The sequence below is a fragment of the Rousettus aegyptiacus genome, unplaced genomic scaffold, assembly GCF_014176215.1.
Source record: "Rousettus aegyptiacus isolate mRouAeg1 unplaced genomic scaffold, mRouAeg1.p scaffold_m13_p_18, whole genome shotgun sequence".
NCBI lineage: Eukaryota > Metazoa > Chordata > Mammalia > Chiroptera > Pteropodidae > Rousettus > Rousettus aegyptiacus.
The window spans coordinates 12,940,543-12,955,335 of NW_023416293.1; the positions used below are offsets into that span (position 1 = coordinate 12,940,543).

The following is a 14,793-nucleotide window of genomic DNA, read 5'->3' on the forward strand; positions in this document are numbered from 1 at the left end:
CCTGATTTTTAAGTTGAAGTTGGGCTAGCATCAACTTTTATTATAATAGATATTACAAATAAATGTGCAAAACTTTTTTTTTTTAATTATAGCAGTGACTCGTTTAGGCAGCACTTAACCAAAATTCTTAATTATTGAAATGTATTTGTAGCATCCTTAGAAAAATGGGAGCATCCACATGACCATTTATGATACGATATTAAACACCAAATAATGCTACCACCACCAAGTCCAAAATATGTCCCCTACGCAACCAGCCAATCTCCCACTTTCTACACAGAATAGAGGGTTTCTGTCCTGTGTGCTGGTCCCGAGGTCTGAAGTAACAATATGTATAGACTCAATCAGTGTGCTCTCTAGGCTGCACCCGATAAACCACTTAACTGGGCTAACAACAGTTTACATGATAGTCAACTAGCACTGCAAATTCGTTTAAATCTTCTTTATCTTCAACCAGAATACCTTATTTTCCAAGCACACTGGTAAATCGACACTTCTAATTTTTAACCAATGGATCTGTTTTTGCCTACAGAGAAGAGACTGGGATGAAATGTTATCCTGTACGATGATGCATCCATATCCCTTTAAATTACTAATAAGAGGCCAAAGAAGAAGTGAATCATTGATGCACAAGATAAAATTGCGTGCGCAGGAGCAGGAGTTGGTCCTGGGAGCTGGGCTGGTAAGGAAAAGAAGGGGGAGGGTGGGGAGTGCCCAGCGGGATATGGAGAGATCTCGAAATCAGACCAATTACGGATCCTTTAGGTAATTAAAACAGGACATCAATAGCAAAGTGAACTTCAAGGAAACATTTCAGTGGAGTTGAGAGCCTAATTAACATATTAGTTAAAAACAAGGAAATGTGGCGTTCCATACATAAAATGACTATTCCAGAAAAAACTAAATTCAATGAAGCATAAAATGCGCTTTTTAAATACTGAGTCAGAGACAGCCCGAGGAATTTCAGAAGTTTGAACAGGGGAAGAAGTGATGCTCTGGGAAAGCCACAGGAGCGGCGTTTTGCTGATAATAAATGGTCCAGTGTTGAAACTTGGTTTTAATTTTGTGACTTAGATGCTGTTTAGGTTAAAAATCCATTAATTACGAAAAGGTGGAACCGTGCTCCCCAAATGCCTTTATTATCAGTTACCTGTTCAAGGCGAGTGTTTTCAATGGCGACCGCTGTCGTTTTCGCTAACTACCTGTTACATATGTAAACCAGTTGTTCCCCAGCAACTCCAAACGCTGAGAGCACGCAATTCCCAGTGGCGGGTGGACACCTCATCCAGACAACACGACAAGAAGTAAGTGGGGGGCGGGGGTTTTAAGTTCCGAATGTGCTTTTTCAGTCAATTCGAATACATTTTCGAATTTGATTATCAGCACCTGAAGGGGGGGGGTGGGGGGTGGAAATTGTTTGGCACTGGTGCTGCGTGCCGTGTAGACGTGCTGTAGGTCTGATACCGGCCTTCTGCACACCCGCGGAAGCGCAGACAGACAAAAGAACACGCACCGAAGCCCCGCCGTCGCCCCGCCGCAGGGGCCGCTGAGTGCAAAGAAGGGGCGCCTTGTCTGCAGCAACGGCCCTGGAGTCAAAATGGAGAGGCACCTCGGAGTCCCGCTTCCTCCCCCACCCGCGCCCCCCTCCGGGCTCCCACCCCCGACTCTCGATCCGCTGCGCTCCGCCGTGCTGGGCGGACAGCGCTGCACCATGCCACTCACCTGTCGTCGTTCTGCCATCCTTGGTCCCCTAGCAGCAAATCTCGAAACCTGTACCTGGGAGGCAGAGGGGGCACCTCGCTCTCCAGATCAACCATCCTTCCTCGGAGTGGGGGACCCGCAGCGAACCGGGGGGGAGGCGGGAGGCAGGAAGGGCAGAGAGAGAGGACGGATGGAGCGCGGTGGCGGGGAGAGGGACCCCCGGAGGGGAAGGGGCACGGGGGCGGGGGGTCCGCCGGGAGCCGGAAGCAGAGGCTGCGAGGGGCCGGCTCGGCTCTCCCGAGGGTGTGATGGGGATGATGCAAACCCAGCCCAGGAGCAAAAGTCTGGCTCCGACACGAGTCTCGGCCGCCGAGGCCCCGCCCCCAGGCTCGGCGCCGCCTCTGGTCCCCAGGACCCGGGGGAGGCGGGAACGCAAAAGTTACTTCGCTGGAAAAACCCGCGTGGTGCCTGGGCCGGGGGCGCGCGATGGGGGCGCGCGGCGGGGCGCCGGGGCGCGTGCGGGGGGGCGGCGGGGCCCTCGGGCGCGCGGCCCCCGGCGCAGCCCGGGCGGGCGCGGGCGGTGGGTCTGGGTCCCCGACGCCGCCGCCACCGCCGGGCTGTCCCCGCACGCGTCCCCGGAGCTGCGCTGGCCGCCCAGCCAATGAGACGCCCCCTCATTTGCATAACACGGTGACGGCATGGAGGTGCCTTGGGGACGACCAATGGGGGCGCGCCCAGCGAGCGGTCCCCGGGCTGCGGACCCTCCGCTGGGCAGCGTCGGGGTGCGGGGGACGCCGGATGCTCGCGCCGCCCCTGCGCCCCTTCGGGGACGGGGGCGCTGGAGGATGCGCGTTCCCGCCGGGGGAATCCCCGCGCCACCCCGGGAAAGTCCCCATCATTTTTTTTCTCACGATCTGCAGGAAAGGGAGGTGTTTCGGTGATGCAGGCCACTTAGGCCGCTGGGGACAGGCGTGCAGGTGACGGCCGGGAAATTAGAGCCCACGGGTGGTTTTCGGCCCCCGCCGCTGCCTGCGTGCACCTCGCCGCGTCGCCACGCGCTCTCGTTCCCTGTGCCCAAGCCGTCCTCCCACCCGGCACTCGCTCGATCAGGGTGCACGCGGACACCGAGCGCGCCCCATCTGGGGCAGGCCCGAGGGTCGCAGACAAGCCTTCGGCATTGCCCGGGGCCCTCGGAAGTCTCCAGGTGTGCCCCGAGGACCAAGCTCAGCAAGGAAGGGATGCCATGGGACGCTCGGCCCTCAAACGACACACGGAGATTCAGGGATAACCGGCTACTCTTATGCCTGGAAGCGTCAAGGAGTCGCGGGGCGGGGAGCCGAGCGAGCTGTCTCTGCTCAGGGGAAGGGAAGCGGCAGAGGCTGGTCCTCGGGACCGCAAAGTGATCTGAAAAGAAAGTTCGGCTTATTCAGGAGACAGTGATGAGCTTGGTTAACCCTCAGTGAGGCCATGCAGCAGAGGGTTCACACAGGAAGCCGCCAACGCGAGAAGCAGAAGGTGATCCCAGGCGAGGTAGGGTGGGGACCTACAGACCGACTGAGATGCCTTCCTGCCGGCGCCGTGGTCCCCCGAGGAGGGTCGTGCTTGCAGTGCTGGTGGCCTCCTCGCCTGTCGCCTGGTCACCTATGCGCTTTTCTACATCTTACCCCGCTCCCCACGGCTTATCTTTCTAGCGCGGTACCTTCACAATAGCAAAATCTCGACGAATATGTGTTGAGATACATTAAAAGCTTTTAAACCTAGGAGATGGGTATTTTTTTCCCCTTTTGTGCTAACTCTAGAGCTATGTATTTGCTGTTGTCGTTGGTTTTTATATCAACTTTTGGAATCTACCGCTACATGGTTAGTTTGTTGGGGGAGAGGGGAGAGAGAGTATCTGGTTTATTTTTGGATCTTGCCATGGGCTGTGAAGAGAGCACTGTGAAGCTTACCTTTTTAATGTTCCAGGCTAGTATTGTTTATTTATATTTTACAGTCTGCCTTTATATATTGGCATACAGCTGAACTATTTACAGTAGGCAGTAACAGACTCAGACGCAAGGCGCTTAAAAAATGCAGTTATTGAGGGGTAGACTCCTGAGAGGCTCGAGGTCAGAGCGAAGCTACATTTTCTTAGAAGAAAGCAATGTACCTGTATTTTACACTTTTGTGGCGATCTTCATTATTTGGCTTCCAGCTGCCCAGATAAAAATTTAAGGGGGAGCAGGTACTTTAGAAAGAAGAATGAAGCGAAACCTGTTCAGCTCACAGTGACGAGCACTACTTCTAAGGATGCCAAAGGAACACGGTACCCGGATGCGCCCCGCGGGACCGCGCTGTGCCCATGACGATATGGATTTGTGTGCGCCTTGCACTTTTTGTCTAAGTGGAAGCTTAAAGTTCTAAACTTAAGAAAATTCAAAGAAGAATGCCACATGAGAGATACTATCCCGCCATTTTTACAATATGCCAATGTTTGGGCATCGACACTGGAATTTATCATTGGAGGACCCTTTCGTTCTCTATTTCTATATTTTAGTCTTAGTTTTCTCATTCTTTTTTCTTTCTTCATGTCACATCCTGCCATTTCCTGCTGTTAAAATGTATTTTCCTCTCTCTCTCCATCTTGGTTCCTTCTCTTTCGTCTGCCCTTTGAACCTCCTGTTTCGTATCCTCTTTCTCTCTCTTTCTGCGTGGTCGCGTGGAAGCTTTCATTCTACTATAGCGTGAGATTCGACTTTTAGAAACAGTTTTCAAGTTGGTTCTGTACATCGCAGTTTTGTGCCTTCCTCCCTGGTGTTCTGAAGTCCCCTTGTCAGCATCCAGTGAAGATGAAAGCAGTAGGCTAGGTTGGTCCCAAAGAGTACTCGCCGGAAGTCTTCCGAATGCTCATGCCGATAGAGTAGTAGAGAGTGTCAAGAATGAGGCTTAGGGAATCAGAGAACCGATTTCCTAGTTTAAGAATTAGGAAATGATGAATGTAATGAAAACAACTTTCTATATGCTAAGCCGCCCACTTCGCATAGGCAGAGAAAGACAGGACAACCTGCATCCATTTAGACAGCGTCATTAAGCTACACAGCGACACCTCAGTGTCAGTTTTTTTTTTAATAAAGATTTATTAAGCAGTTACTATGATTTTTCATCATCTAATGGGGAAGTACGTGTGGGAGACATTATCCAGTATTAGCACGAGGATGCGATGAAGCCCACTAGTGATTAGCACTGACTAAGGAGCGCACAGAGACGTCTAATTCTGGTTTGGGGGAGATCAAGGAAGGCTTCCCGGAGGAGCTGTCATCCACACTGAAGAATGGAAAAGAGCGAGTAAGGCGGAGACGAGAGCAGCGGCACGAATCCTAGGAACGCAGTGGCGGATCCCAGTGAATTCAGAAGTGTCATGGAGTCTGAGCTCAGGGCGTGTGATCGAGTGGGGAGGGGCCAGACGGGGAGGGAGGGTTGACAGCCAGGAGGTGACCCTTAATGGCCACGTCTGGAGGTGCCTTGCACGCCAGGCCAGCAATCTGGGAGTTTAACCCGAAGACAGTGCTAAATCTTGAAGACTTTAAATCATGACAAAGCCACTTGGGCAAGGTCACCGTGGCAGCAGCGAAGAGAATCGAGCGGTGAGGAGGATGGGAGGGAAGAAGAGAGACCAGCTATTAGCCATTCGGTATCTCGGGTGAGACGTGCCAATTGTCCAGATTGAGGCAGCGCTCACAGTACAGGTGGACAGCAGAGGACACGTTTACAGGAAATGAAGAAGCCAGGATTGACCAGACTCGATAAAGGCGACTGAGCAAGCTAAAGGGCAGTGAAGAACCCACGACACTCTCTGGGCTTCTCGAAGGAGTCGGTCGGTGGAGAACGTTCCCATTGAGTGAGATGGAATGCAGACATGGGTTTGAGTGAGAAAATGACTTCGCTCTGAGCCCTCGCCAGCAGTTCAGGGGGAGAAGTCCAGAAGGTTCGAATATATATCGGTCTGAATGTCAGGAAGAAAGTCTTGTGCGGAGAGATAAAGTTGGGACACATCGCTACAGAGGTGGCCGCTGAAGCTGAGGCAGGATAAACGCACCCAGCTCTCAGGACAGTGAGAAGAGGCAGAGCGGGGGCCATGCCGGTGCCTGGGGACCAGGGACAGATTCCAGGTGGGGGAGCGAAGCCCGAGGGACTTGAACTTGTACAGCCATAGTAAATCGAGCGGTTTTCTATTTTCTTGATGAGTTTTACTCTGTGACCCTGTGATCGTGTGTGCGCGTGTGCGCGTGTGAATCTCCAGGGAATTGGAAGGCTCCAGGTTTATCTGGGATCTTCCCGTTCTCAGCTTGCTCGTTGGTAGCTCAGAGGAGGCACCTGTTCGTGAGCATCCCTCCGCCCGGACCCTTGTCGCGGCCAAAACTGCTAGAGCAAGCACCAGTGACAGCTACGATGTTGCCCATTTCATAACGGTTGTCGATTAGTGGATGGTCAACAACTGTCCAGTGAGTGAGAAGCTGCAGATATGGGTAGATCAGGGACGATATCTTTGTCACTCTTCAAGCATAAGAACATTCAAATGTTAAAATAGTAATAGCGGCAGAGTAACTGTTAGGTGCCACATAGTACGTTAAGAGCTTTACAATAATTTTGAAAAGCAACATGATTCAAACTTAAAAGACGAGAAAACTTAGGTTCAGATAATTCTACCCAGCTACAAGGTACCAAGCCATGATTCAAAGCATTGATTCTCCGACTCCAAAATGCATGCTCCACCCAAAATATCTGAAAAAAAAGGTTTGTGGTCAATAACCAGTAGATATTTATGCTTACTGATTGGTGATCTAAATTATCAAATTATAAAACCGCCCTATCCATATCCAACTGATCGACTAAGCTCCAGCCTCAGTTACCGTGTTTCCCTCCTGAGGGGCCCCTATCACATGCTGGTTTACCCCGAAGTCTCTCTTCTTCCTCATCACTTCATCGGAGAGGACATCCTAACCGCCCATTGCGAAGATGCCGCCTAGCCACTCTCTAGCGCATGCAGCTCTTACAGCACCCAGTTCAATTCCCTTCTAAGCGCATCCAGCGCTGCCTGCTTTATCGTATTAATTTCCTTGCTCGCTTTTCCCTGCTGCTCCGCCCCCCATCAGCTGCCCTGGGCGAGCACCTCTGTCAGTCCCGACAGCAGAGCAATGCCGGGTAGAGAGTAGGGACTCAAACACAGTTTGCCGAGACATAGGAAACAAAAAGAAAGGAAGGAGGGATTAAAAGAAGGGAAAAAAAGGTTTGTTCAGATAATTACCTAGATTTTCCAGTTCCGACAGGGGGAAATTGCATCACATAAATAGACAGTATTTGTAAAGGTGTGTGTTTGCGTGGCATGCGGGTGTTGTCCTTTAGCGAGGCACGCAGATTTCAAAAGCATTTTGTCAGAGATGAGTACACGTGAGCATAAGCAGCATCCGTTTATGTCCAGGTAAAACAGGCCTCCTTGTGCAGGATTTGATTTGAGAAATAGACTAATGTTTGCACAACGGAAAAAATACATATATAGAGAATGGTCTTAGCAATTGAAATGCTTGTGCTTGCATATATTGTCATAATTTTTACTGATTCCTCTTATTTAGAAATTTAGCTTAGCAGGAGAAAAAGTTTAGGTGATTTCTGCATTACGGCTGTGATACATTAACGACTCAAAATGTTCTGGCGCTCTCTGCCCATTCCAGACTCATTAGTTTAAAATGTATAATAATTCAACAATGTTTTATATTCATTGAATAGATATTCTTCTCATTGTGAAGATGGTTGAACAGAAGCAACCAAAAGCTAAAATAAATTACTCAGTAGCCATTTCAGCAGGAATGGCACGAACGTCCAGTGTCTCCGATTATTATGCCATCCATGTCTCTAGGCTACAAGCTAACGGTAGTTTTCATTGTAAATAGCACGTTGGTATAAATACAAAACGATTAGAAAAATCTCACACTTTATTATACGTAATAATGTGAGATATACTGCAATCACTGGTGTGTATGAATACGTGAGATCCCGGACATTCATATATTACTTTTACTTATAAAGTTATGTTGTAAAGATTAATTCTACTACCTTTACAAACCACATTCGGATTCTTCTTTCAGAGGGCTCCCCACTTCAGGGTGTTAGTTGGTAGCTTCGTATCCATTGCCACTTGATTTTGTACAATTCAAGTGTACAAATTATTAAAAATTCGAGTTTTATTGTACATTTTTTATTGTCATAAAAACAAGAATACAAATGGAAAATACAAATACTGATTCTGATGAGAAGATGATACATATTCATACTTAAGAGTAGACGTGCAAATGACACCAATAATGTGGCCATAAGCAGCCGGGTTAGTCTCAGTCTAGTGTTCTGAACACAGTCTTCGGGAAAAGAACAAGATTACAGAAAATGAGATATATCATCGAAGCAAGAGGTACATCACAGAAGAGGCTGCTATCTAAATGGTGGCCTACTATTAGCAATTTCACATGTTTTTAGCTGAGATCAGGCTACCTTATTTGGTATGTACACCTGTTATTTGGCAGTAGTGAATCAGGGTGTATCTTATTTCAAAGTAAATGCTACCTCTTCACCCCTAGATCACACTGACCTAGGGGTGGGGGTAAAAGTTTCCTATTTTTAAGAGGGAGAGACAGACAGACAGATACACCTCTGAGCAAATTCTTTGCTGCTATTCCTAAATGAGGCTCTGAATTCTAGAAGTGGGCATAGTTCGGCCTAAAACCTACCCTTGTCCTTTGCCTTCCCACACCTGTTCCCATTGCCCCCCGGCCCATCCACCCAACTCCCCGAAAAGCAGTACTCTTTGGTGATCAAGTGTACAAGTTGTGAATCTGGACAGCTCGGCTTTAAATCGTGACAGTGGCATTCACCGGCCGTTTGGCCTTGTGCCCTTTCCTCACTGTGCTTTGGTTTCTCCAGCTACGAAGCAGAGTAATTGCAGTTCTCACTTTTTGAGGATCGAATAATGAATACATCTAAATATTTTAGAATGGTGTTCACCGCGTAGCCTGCCATTGTTCTTACATGTGTTTTTCAAAATGTAGGCATACACATTTTTAGAAATCTTTTTTCTTAATATAAACATGTCTTTGCTGTTTAGCAACTAATGAATTTAATTATGCTTTTCAGATTTCACACAACTGTTTGAACAGCTTTGATTACCTTCTAAGAGATAAGCTGAAGTATGTACCCTCAGAGTAATTGAAACAAATAAATGTACTAAAGTTAAAAAGAAAAAAAAATATGGCTGCTCAGTGATTCTTCTGAACTCCCATGGAAATAATCAACAGGGATAATCAGAAAAATATCTCAAATATTCTTCACATAGAAGCCAGATCACGTAGGCACTTAAAATTAAAAACAAGCATCTTGAATTATATTCACATGCAAGGCAGAAAAAGCATGCACCATATTGAGTTCAGACGCACCAAACCGAACATGTGCCTCGGAGCTAAATGAGTAATGCGATTTTTACACCGGGTCCACGCAAACTTCGCAGTTGCAGAAAATAAGGATGTGACAAAAAGCAATCTGGAAATGTCATGGCCAAATCAATCATTAAGAAGAAAGTTCACCGCCTTCTACTCAAAGTATCAATGCCAGATATGCTGAAATACTGATGAGGATGCCAAAGTACCATCGATGAAATTTCAGTATCTGAGGACTAACGTTTTGGATGAGGCATTCGCCCGGATTTAGGATGCATAAATACCAAGCGACTCTGATGTGTCCTCTGCACTTCTGTTTATGCCCGCAAGCCCACGCTCGCTTGGAGTTAAGCCCTGGAAAAATCATCAAGTTGCACAGTGTGGTACTGAAATCTGATGCCGTTAGATGTTAATGACCCGACAGCTAAGACTGAGTTTTTCCACTAATTTCCAGAGTCATTAATAGATTATTTTCCTAGGCATTAACCACCAAATTCTCTAAGGCCATGATTTCTTTATGACTTATCTGTTTTGCTCAAGCAACCCTTCAAAAATCATTTACCCATAATTTAATAACACTAGAACATGGGTCAAATGGGACCAAGATTATAAATATAATAACTCAAATAGTTTTGTTTTTTAATTTCCCACCAGTTGTTTCTTTCTCCTTTTTCTTTACCGTTAAAATCTCTTGCCGGGCATCAGCTTGCAGGTAGACCCAGGCGATGGATGAATTCTGAGTTCCAGGTGGAGCCCTGAGTCGTAGGAAGAACAACAAGGAAGCTAGGTGAGGTATGCTGGGGTCCCGTGACAGATAACGAGTAGGAGTGAATCAAATAGAGAAAATACAGATGCCCAGATCGGAACTCCATAGTGGTAAAGAAACCCATGTTGGAGTTACTGCAAAGGCTGAGCTGGACCTCGGAAGAAGAACTGAGTCAACAAGTCAAGTCAGAAGTGCGGTACAGATGCTCAGCACACGGGCAGGGCCGTAGGGACAAGGCGTGGTCAGCCAGAGCAGGACGAGCGGGAGGAAGAGGGACGCTGAAGAGCATTGAGGCGGACGCGACACACCCGGGTTGGCAGGCGTACCCAGAAAAGGCGATTTTGACACGCGTAAAGGTAGGGGTCACAATGTCCCGGTGCATCACTGAGGACGTTTTTGATTATTAGCAGCAGAATACCTGATCTACTATGATGGGAAAATCCCAAGGCAGAACAGCTCGGTCTGGGGGTCTGTCGATGCCACAGAGGCCCGGGCTCCTCCGCGTTTGATCGTCCTGCCTTCCGTGGTCTTGCCTGCGATCGCGACGTGATCAGTGAAACACTGGGGACAAGTTTACTCATGTCCAATAGAAACAAGAGCACGTCTTCGAGTCTAGGATTGTCCACAAAGCTTGGAGATGCCAGAGTCATTACCTGGAGACCGGGCTTTTCCAACTGTCACCTAAAGAAGGCCCTGCAGACAGTCCGGCCTCATGGCTTGTTCTTTCCTCTCTCGCTTTGGAAAACGAAACAGAAGCAGCTTCGAGTCCTCTGCGTGTACTTAAAGCAGAAACGCGAAGCCCTTCCTGAGATCACATTGCCGATCTTTTATTGGACATCGACCGACACCCTGCTCTTGTGCGTCAAATTCCTCCTCCTGTCGTGTGATCGTCCGGGATGCCACCATCCACTCCTGCTCGGGACCCGAGCTCGGTCAAACAGTACGGACGATGGGAAAGGAATCCTTCACGCATGGCTACCGGGAGCGAGAAAGTCTCTTTCTGCTGGGATTTTAAACTATGAGCTCTGTGTGTCCTTCTTGTCCATGGCTTGGAAATGACTGACATTTCACAGCAAAGCAAGGTATTTCTTAAGCTTCTGCAGGTGGCCACGGCTAGAGCAAGCACCACGCCAGGAATGCCTCCTTGTAGGAATCAGTAAGTTCTCTTTTTATCTAAGATGATTTGAACTGAATTTCTATCACTCGTACACCTGGAAAGATTCCTAGCTAACGTATTTATGTCGCATACTGCAATCTCCTCAATAGTGCTGTGAATAATTATTAGACTTTTCTTGGCCCGATACCAGAATCATTTCCTCATAAAACTAAGTGGGATAACAATTTTACATTTTGTTTCTCAGCAAAGTCTACTGCCGTTTAGATGCTAATTTTCAAATCATTGGCATGGACTAACGTTCCATGTTTGGGGCCCAAATTTTACATTCTGCAATAATCACACGCCCACCATCAAGCATTGGACCATCTGATCCCACAGAAAAACATAAAAATTTACAATAATAACAGGCTTTAAAAATATAAGCACTTAGAAAACATTTTTCACTGACCAAAGTTTTACCCAATTTCAATGAATTAGGCATTCTTCTCTTCTGAAATTGTATCTTTTTTCCTCTGTAATGCCAACTGAAATAACTATATATATATATGTGTGTATATATATGTGTATATATATGTATGTATATATATATATATATATATAAATTGACACTGCTGTATCTTCATTGGGACCAGGAGGCAGCCACAACTCAAATCACAAACTCCAAAAAGAATTTTTAAAAAAATCATTGGGGCCCAAATGGCACAAGGTGACAAGAGCAAACTCCTAGAGGTACTTTAAATAGTGCAGAGGTCCTTCAAATAGATCGAAGACGCCTCGCATGCAGCGTGAGTGGAATACAGGAAACCTGTTCTTCTCAACCTTTTCTGCAAGTTTCCTTGAAGACAAGTAGCTTTGCAGGAGCACTTAGATGAGTAACATATTAGTGAACTCAAGGAAGTTTAGCATCTCTTCCTGTTTGACAATGTTTCCTGGATAATTTAACACGTAAAGAAGCCTAATTAGTGTAACTCCTCTCTTTAATAAGGAGAGAGAACGAATCTTTTGAGATGTTTTAGGAGCCCTCTTAAAAATCCCAAAGTTAGCTCAAGGTCAACAAGAGGTCGTTTAGAACTCAATTCTGGAGAAGTCTGTAAAAATATCAAAAGGTATAAAACACTTGATTAAATAGGACTGTAGGTCACTGTGAAATAATGCTTGGTTATTCATTTAACCAAAGTGATGATTGAAGGAGTCAAAGGCAAATGTAGGACATTTATATCTAGTTGTTAAACTTAGCTCTCTCAATGGAAAAGAATCCGTTTTCTTAAACAATAAAAGACCTGATAAAGACTGCAGGAAGCACAGAAATTCTTTTGATAAAACACACTATCTTTGTTTTCTAGGCAGATTATGTAAAATGCAAAGATAAACCTCTCACAGTCTTATCCAGGGCAGACCAATAGTCCAAGAAAACTCATGTGGCAGACGAAAGAAAATTAAGTTTTACTTTTACCTAAATACATTATTGATATGAAGCCTTATTTTTTTTCTTTAAGACGGTTACACAGAACGCTTTCTTTACAAAGCAATTTTGACAGTCCCCTCCGGAGGTAGAAAAATGTCCACATGACAGACGTAAACATACAAACACAACCGAGGCCTCACGGCCTTCATTCCAAACGGTAGCCACAACTCCGGTACCTACTCAAACAGCCAGCGCTTCTCCCTGTTGTTTGTGGAGGAGGCTTTTAAGATTTGTATTTGCCCTTGACAAATAGTCTCATGCAGGTGGCGGGCCAGATTTGGGGCGTGATGGCGTCTGTGGCAGTCTGCAGCATAAAAGGCCTCCATGCCCCCATGTCTTCTCGTCAGGCTCTGTGGGCAACATTTTAGTTCTCTCCTGCCCTGTTGACCTTTCAGAGAGATGATAAGGTTTACAAACTCAAGGGACAGAGGAAGGATGCACCGTTACCTCCTAGGAGTTTTGGGGTGTCTGTCGCTATTATCAGAAGTCCAGGGTGATTGCTATGTGGTAGTTTCCTTTGAATTAGGGGGGGAGGTCTGTAGGCATGGGGCACCCCATCTACCTCACTGTCAATCACCACAGCGTCCTCCCCTTCACTGTCCCGTGTTCCCAGGGAGTCTTAGCGTCCTGCTCAGGCTCCGTCACAACTGCTGGGACCTAATCCTCAGTGGCTCATGCCCACCAGGGTGGCAAAATGGCCCGCGAAGTTCTCCTCCGTATTAGATGATGCTGTCTGACGTCTTATCCCGCCTGGCTGCCAGCCAGAAGCCAGCAGAGCGACCGACAACTGCAGGCCCCTGTCTACCCTCAGCCCTTGTCGTGATGTTCCGATGGCACTCCAGCCTCTCCTGGGGGTTGGTGGCCAGCCAAACTGCCCCCCTGGGGGCCAGCACTGCGACAGCCATCATTCCTCATCGGGGCCTCAGTCACCCACCACTCCTCAGACACTGACACAGCTGGCGCCTGGGGGACATCCCGCACTCACGTAGTGGTCCACAAGCATCTCGCCTGCAGGCCACCCATGCAGAGGGCGATGGCCAGCTCAGGGTCCCCCCGCAGGCATCTCTCTCCCAAAGCCCGCCGCTTCGGTCTCCTGCCGGCTCGCCAGATGCGGGTTCCCAGGCTGGCCCCCCTGCACAGAGCGTGGGGAGAGGCAGGCCACCCCACAGTGGTAGGTGGCAGTTCTAATAAATTGGGGAACAAACTTACAAGGATTTTTTTTTTTCTTTTTGGCGTTTGCAAGATGAACAGATTTGCACACCTGCCTGCTGGACATTCACAGTTGATACAGAGGTGCCGACGGGGTCCGCTCCTGGCTAACGACAGTATCTGGCTGGGCTCAACACCACGGCTCTCTCAAGGCCCCCACCGTGGGAGCGGTGGGCAGAGCACACTCTCTGGGGACAGGAGAGGAGCTGAGGAGCCTCTGATTGCCCGGGGCCAGGGCACAGGTCACCCAGAGGCGGCATCTTCTCCATCATCGCCTTGGACAGCAGGAAGCGAGGTAGTTTTTGGTCTAATCTACTAAAACCTGGTCATGCGCCCAGTGTGATCTTTACATACATTTTATTTCTTTTGATCATCGAATACGTGTCAAAATTTAAACAAATGTGAATTTCTGAGTATCATTTCATTAAAATGGTGGCACACAGGCTGTCCTCATTAGTTGTGTTAACTGGGTCGTTAACCATTTACTTTGAACCGACTACACACCATAGGCAAGAGTTATTTTTTCCCCAGGAAATAATGATTTCTATCTGATGTATTGCATTGCATCATTAATTAGATATTTTTAGGATAGCTTACAAAAAATAAATTCGAGTCTACCAAAATGCAGCTTAGCGTCGTTACACAAACTATTACCCTGTGTTCCTCTGAGTCCTCATCCCAGAGAATGGAAAAGGACCAATTCTGAGAGCTGTCTTTGCTCAGAGCAAACACTGGTAATGAAACTTGGGAAGAATATACACTCAGAGTCGGAAAGGTTGTGACTCTAGTGTTTAAATGTCCAACTCTGGAACCAGACAGCCTGGGTTCTGTTCTGAAGTAGGTCACGTACATCACTTGGGCAAAAAGGGGAAGATGAAACTATCTGATGAGGTTTTATGAGGGAATTAAAGTCGATAGTACATTTAATGCAGCACCTGACACATAAAAATTAATCATTAATCAGAAATTATTGATAAGTCAGTAGAGCTTGGAGACTTTGCTCACAGATTCTTAACTAGCCTAGAAAAGACCCAAGGTGTGCAGTGACGTTGTGATTGTACCCTGGGATGAATCT

The 14,793-nt window shown here is 47.3% G+C and overlaps 1 protein-coding gene and 1 long non-coding RNA gene across 7 annotated transcripts in view; one reads left to right on the top strand and one right to left on the bottom strand.

The window, feature by feature from the left end:
* KCNT2 (potassium sodium-activated channel subfamily T member 2) overlaps positions 1 to 2,192 on the bottom strand; it is a 179,693-nt gene extending 177,501 nt beyond the window's left edge. For 4 of the 6 annotated variants that reach the window (XM_016165041.2, XM_036235469.1, XM_036235471.1 and 1 more), the window contains exon 1: positions 1,723 to 2,191. In XM_016165041.2, coding sequence (XP_016020527.1) covers positions 1,723 to 1,817 — 95 coding nt within the window. In that variant the 5' untranslated portion in view covers positions 1,818 to 2,191. Of the gene's footprint in view, positions 1 to 1,722 lie in introns of all 6 variants that reach the window. The other 2 variants (XM_016165037.2, XM_036235470.1) reach the window with 1 other exon arrangement.
* Positions 1,060 to 14,008, top strand: LOC107520834. Its single transcript, XR_001599440.2, has 3 exons — positions 1,060 to 1,304; positions 8,863 to 11,083; positions 13,753 to 14,008. It is a non-coding gene; the product is annotated as an uncharacterized LOC107520834 (long non-coding RNA).
* The last annotated feature ends 785 nt before the right edge of the window (positions 14,009 to 14,793 follow it).